Raw genomic sequence first — 6,177 nt, 5'->3', positions numbered from 1 at the left:
CCTTGATGATCTACAAATAAGTATCATCATAAAAATGGAGTTCCACAACATAAATAGGACTAAGGACATGGAGACAGGAGATAGTGAAATGGAGAGTAGAGTGGCCAATTCATGGTCTTATGAAAAGAAGAGCGCAAACAAACTCCCCAAGTACTAAAAGAGGGAAAGGTACATAACTTTTAGGAATTATTTGCTTATTAAGGAAGATGGAAAGAGAGCACAGTAGCATCACCATCAACATTTGACAGTTAAAACAATTTTACTTACTTCCTCAACTGTTTTCCCAGTGATTTCAGATGGTAACTTTGGTGCAGAGGCTAAAACTGCACTTGTTGTTGAAGTAGTCCTACATGACAAGCATAATCCATGCAAGTAATCAGCACACAAAACCTCAAAGGTTAAAAGGTACACAAAAGGCCATCTAAATTTTATTTTACTTCGATGTAAGCATTTACTCTCTAGTCATAAACCGAAAATGAAACATAGTCAATCCTTAGGAACATCTTGCTACTCATCATAACGAAACTGTTTATGAAATTGCTTTGACCGTTTGCCCAATGGAGACAACAAGAAAAGTTTTATGCTCCTTAGTTTCCAAATTTAAAACTAAAAAAGAAAAAAGAAAAAAGGTGGATGGGGGGGTGGAGTCTTAGGTTTAGATGTACATTCTGTATTATATGCCCAGGGAGGAAATAGTGTAATACTGAAGGATTAGAGAAACAACAATTCAATGCATAAACGAGAGCGCGGTAGGTATACAGACCCACTACTGGAAGCTACAACAAGAGCTGATGGTGTTTGAGCAGGAGCACTGGTACTTGAACTCACTGCAATTGTCGAACCCACAGCTGGGACACCTATACACGTATTAGATCATACATCAAACAACATCAAGATAAAATAACATCTTCAGAATGACACAAGGAAAGCAGCATTACAAGAGCATAGATAGTAATATTGCAATCGAGCCGAACAATCTCTGCTATTCACTCGAATACCTAATAATATCTAACGGAACATGCATCCATTGAAACTAGAGTGTGCAGAACTTGAAGTTAAATTAACAACTCCTATCATCAACATTTTGGCACATTGCATAAAGACAAAAGCTAGAAACCACTTGAATTTCCTGTTTACCATAAGAAGCTCTATGGTTATGCTAAATATTTAGTGATATCCATACTAGTCTATTTTATCCAAATTTGAGTTCTTAAGTTAGGCAATTAACATTGAAACCTAAAATCACAATGACATAACAGACCATGTCCCAGCCAAGTTGGCTGCTCATTTCAATTAAGAGTACTTATCGAGACTCATTCAGCATCAAGTCATTCTGCAATAAAAGGTGTCAAAACTCGGTCCACGGCATCTGAATTTCTTCGGAATTTTGCTGTCTCCTCAAAATAATTCAACAACACAGTTTATCAACACTAACGCTAATAGCACCATCTCAGGCACAAACCATCCTTACTTCAGATCTAGATAGAACGGGATTACATTCAAGGATCTAAAATTCTGATACGATTTGCATTCACATAAAGCTATTGCCATAATCTTTGCGTGCAAAGACACTATAAATTACAAGCACTCTGCTGAAGGTGTCTGAAAAATTATATAAAAACAAGTCAACCAAGAATTCAGTTTATTAATGCTTTATGGTCAAGGATCTGATACTATACGCCTGAAATAGCACTCTGATAAAAGACAGGAAAATTGAAGCTTTAATAGCACTTTCAACTTTTCGTTAATTTCATTTCCTCCACCTTAGGCATTCCATTACAAGAGGATTGTGAGTCAGGCATGCCAAATAGATCTTGAGAAAAACTACACAGAAAACAGCAGCATAGTTTCAATTAACACCTGAACCTAACTAGACTGACTACACTTTCCCAAATAAGACTGCAAAAGGGTAGGATGGGCGATATTAGAAGCGACTGAAGGGGAAGATCAAACTACTAGCTAGTCTTAATTCTTAGGCTATCAATCAGAAGAGCCCTTCAGATAGATTAGATCTACAGAGGTCCTCCCTATCCATTTCATCCTTTACAGAATCTATCTCTTTCTTCAAAATTATCTGTTGAAGCTGCATCTCCAACAAAGCTATCTTGGCAGCAGCAATTTGCTCTTTTATCTCATTCAACTGCGTCAAACTCTCTCTGTATTTGGAGATTGCAAATACTTTTTTAATTCTGTGCTGCAACCATTCCACATGAAACCCAACAGCAGCTGCATCATCCGTCCACTTCTGTACGACTTGCATTTCATGAGCACCAATAGTGTCTAGGGTATGGCTATGAAGCCTTTCAACGACTTCAGCCACCAGCTGAAGAAAAGCTGCCTTAGCCTCTATACTCTTGAGAATGCTTCCCCTTGTGATATCACCATATTTTCTCAATATTTGCTTAATGAGGTGGGCTTTCCGGTGGCAGAGGGTATTTTGCAGACATAAATTCAATTGCACACACTCTGTACACAGAGGGAACTCGACAGACATGAGCCTTCCGCACGCTGGATGACCTAACTCATTTCCATCAAGAGCTTCAGATTCAGTAGATGAGTATTCAGAAACGTCAACAACCACCTCCTTGGTTGGATTCTTCTTTGCATCAGGTGTTGCCTCATATTTCAACCTTTCACTATCTTCAACAGGAGAACAAGCTTGCACAATTGAAACCGATGCAGTAGTAGAAGAATCGACATGGTCTGTAAGGGACGTCTTTTCCTTAATAACAGTTTTGGCAGTAGTTGTAACAGAACATGCAGAAACACCAAGTGCAGCATCCCCATCCTTGCTTATGGAATCCCCTTCCTCATCTTCATCTACAACCCCCACATGTAACACTGAACAGATAGACTCAGGGTCAGCCATTTTTATCTGCATTTTGACACTATGAATCACTTGCTCACTCTCACTCCAAACCCCCCAACCACTACCTAAGCATACCCCAAGGTTATTTGAAGAAGGGTTGGGACAACACCCAGCTGATGAGAATATGCTTCCTGAAATGATTTTACAGAAACTCCAACTCATTTTGACCCCAAAAACATACCCATTAGCAACAACTCTCATTCTTGTAATGAGAACGCAGAGACCAAAAGTACAAGGAAATCCAGCCGTTCCAGTTAAGAACAACTTACAGGATTTTAAACAACTGCATTCGTTGAAGAAATGCTTCTTATTAAGCAAAAGGTTACCAACATCATATACTAACAAAAACAAGAAGCAAAGATGTATACTCCCTGTCCGCTAACAGACAGTCCCAAGGACAACCAAACTGGTTCTGGTCCGGAACATACAGCATGTGCCACAAAAAAAATTTATGGCAATTCAATAAGTGGAACTAAAGAATATGAAGAACTTTCCGGAATTGATCTATTCAAATCCATGAGACGAAGCACTATAACATTACAAATCATGAGCAAACATAAATATTCCAGCATTCATAACATCTTATTAAATTGAAAAAGTGATGTAATATACTTGCACCAGACGCAATACTCGTATACTAAGACGGCCCAATACCCGTACATGGGTTCACTTCATAGAAAATACAGTCAAAAAATCAGCATAAATGCAACATTTGAATCAATTTTCTGTTGGCAGGCAAACACAAAAACACAGGATTCATGAAACAACTTAATAAGCTGGCCATACATGTCCCACACAAAACAAATCAAAAATATACTTTGCATTATCAGAAACATAACAGCTCACTACAATGTAATGACATCAATGCGATTCCTATTCAATAAATTTGACTGATGAAAGGTCAAAAGTGCATCCCTATGTTAAACGAAGAGCGACAGATAAACAAGATACTCAAAAGCTTTGTACATTCATAAGGGGATAGGAAAACCTTACCAAAAGAAGGCAGCACGGCTGTTGATTGTGTTTGTGATGCTGATGAGGCAGCAGTTACAGGAGATTTCAATGATAGAGATAAAGAACCTGTGTTACCAGAGGTTGATGCAGGTGTAGTAGTTGTACCAAAACCAGGAAAACCTGAAGATGGAGCAAATGCACTGGTCACAAATGCAGCAGAGATACTTTAGAAGATGTACCATTAGATGCGGGAGAAGTCAAGCCAGAAATACACATACCAGCTGAAGCAGCAGAAGACACACTAGCTGCAGCAGGAGCTGAAGCACTGGTCGTTGTAGTAGTTGTAACTGTTGAAAACAGAGAAGAAGGAGTGGTACCAAATGTACTGAGTTTTGAAGTCGGGGCACTAGAAAGAGATGACGCTGAAGCAGATGACTGAATCCCCGTAGTTCCAAATGAAAAACCAGGTGTAGATGATGAAGATACTGCGGCTGATGCTGAAGCTACAGAACTACTGGTGCTTTTTAGAAATGAAAAACCCGAAGAAGTAGAGCTAGGAGCTGTAGAAAATGAAAATCCAGGTGTTGATGAAGCTGATGATGCTGGGAATGAAAATCCAGCAGCAGAAGAAGTTGAGGTTGAAGCACTAGTGGGTGAAGCTGAACTTGAAGTATTGGTGGACAGGGGGAATGACAAAGCTGTAGATGTAGAGCTCAACGAGGTACCAAATAGTGGGGCTGATGAAGATGACCCAAACAAAGCCGATGATGACCCAAAAAGACCCGAAGTTGATCCAGAACTCTGCCCAAACAAGGATGCTGTGGCGCCTGTGGTAGCAGTGGTGGATGAGGAAGTGGAGGATCCGAACATGACTCCACCAGGGGCAGGACTGGACATGAACAGGGGTGAAGTAGTCCCACTAGCAGACGCTGATGTGGATGATCCAAATATCCCTGTCGTTGGGGTTGGAATAGACCCAAATGCTGGTGCAGTGGTGGCTGGAGTTGACGCTGATATAGCCGCTCCAAATAGATTGGATGCTGGGGCTGGAGCAGACCCAAATAAATGTGTGCTGGTACTGCTCGAAGAAGCTGCTGAGGAAGACCCAAAGAGGCTGGGAGTTGGAGCACTTGACAAGAATGAGGTTGAGGAACCAGGAGCAGGGGATCCAAATAGTGTTGATGTGCCTAATGGAGATGGAGAAGGCGAGGGAGATGATGGAGCAGCAGTTGAAGAGTTAGAGCCAAACGGACTAGTAGTTTGGCCAGTACCAGGTGCTGAAGATCCAAAAATGCTAGAGGTAGGAGCTCCTCCAGAAGTTGACCCAAAAATGCTGGGAGAAAGGCCTGATCCGGATCCGAAAAAACTGGAAGCAGGCGGACTGCCGGATGAGGAGGAGCCGAGCGGATTCAAAGTGGTGGTTGTACCAGAAGAGGAACCGAATAAACTAGAAGTTGGGGCCGCACTCGATGAGGACCCAAAGAGAGGGGAAGCGCCAAATGGGGTGGTGGTCGCGGTGGCGGAGGACGTCGTTGCGGAGGCAGAGGAGGAACCAAAGAGAGGTGAAGCGCCGAACGGGCTGCTGGAGGTGGACGACGTTGTTCCAGTACCGAATCCAAACGAAGGAGCGGAGGCAGCGGAGGATGACGTTCCAGAACCGAAGCCAAAAGAAGGAGTAGTGGAGGCGGACGACGACGTTCCAGAACCGAAGCCAAAAGAAGGAGTGGAGGCAGCGGACGACGTTGTCCCAGAACCGAAGCCAAAAGAAGGTGCGGAAAAGGCGGACGACGTAGTTCCAGAACCGAATCCAAACGAAGGCGCGGAGGAGGTTAGAGAAGCCAAAGTAGAAGCCTGTGCCAGCCATAGCGGCGGCGATGGAGTTTTGATGGGGGTGTGGCGGTGAGAATTAGGCAGCGAGGTGGATGTGGGTTCTGGTTGTGGGGGGAAAGGAAAGGGGTTTTGAAATTTGGGGGAATTTGGAAGATTGGATTTTAGGGGTTTGGAGGAGGAAAGGGCTTTAGGTGCTGGGGTTTATACGTTAAGTTTCCCAGACCAGATTGAACCGGCGGTTCTATGCTGTCTCCATTTTGGGCTCCAAAACGTCAAATTTGGCCCAAGTTATATCATTTAGATTTGGGCGAGGTTAACACAGTCAGACTCCACATTTTGATTCATTTGGATAAGACCCATATTATGGACTAAGGCTATTAGGGATGTACATGTCCGATAAATCCACCATACCGAATCGAATCAAAAAAATCAATACATTTCGATATTCAATATTAATAAGTTTTGGTATTCGATACAATATTGATATTTATAGATATATCATAAATTAAAATTTCAATTCGATT

General features: G+C 42.0%; 1 protein-coding gene across 1 annotated transcript in view; it reads right to left on the bottom strand.

Annotated features, from left to right (window-relative positions):
• The window catches only part of LOC105174173 (nuclear pore complex protein NUP62), an 8,820-nt gene extending 2,807 nt beyond the window's left edge, over positions 1 to 6,013 (bottom strand). The window contains 7 exon segments of the mRNA XM_020694945.1: positions 1 to 10; positions 268 to 346; positions 764 to 857; positions 1,993 to 2,841; positions 3,863 to 4,003; positions 4,102 to 5,847; positions 5,974 to 6,013. The exon segment at positions 1 to 10 is cut by the window's left edge and continues 4 nt beyond it. Of these exon segments, the coding sequence (XP_020550604.1) occupies positions 1 to 10; positions 268 to 346; positions 764 to 857; positions 1,993 to 2,841; positions 3,863 to 4,003; positions 4,102 to 5,847; positions 5,974 to 6,013 (2,959 nt within the window).

This window comes from Sesamum indicum, linkage group LG1 (assembly GCF_000512975.1).
Source record: "Sesamum indicum cultivar Zhongzhi No. 13 linkage group LG1, S_indicum_v1.0, whole genome shotgun sequence".
Taxonomy (NCBI): domain Eukaryota; kingdom Viridiplantae; phylum Streptophyta; class Magnoliopsida; order Lamiales; family Pedaliaceae; genus Sesamum; species Sesamum indicum.
Note: the sequence above shows the minus strand (reverse complement) of the source record. Positions and strands in the feature narration are given on the sequence as shown.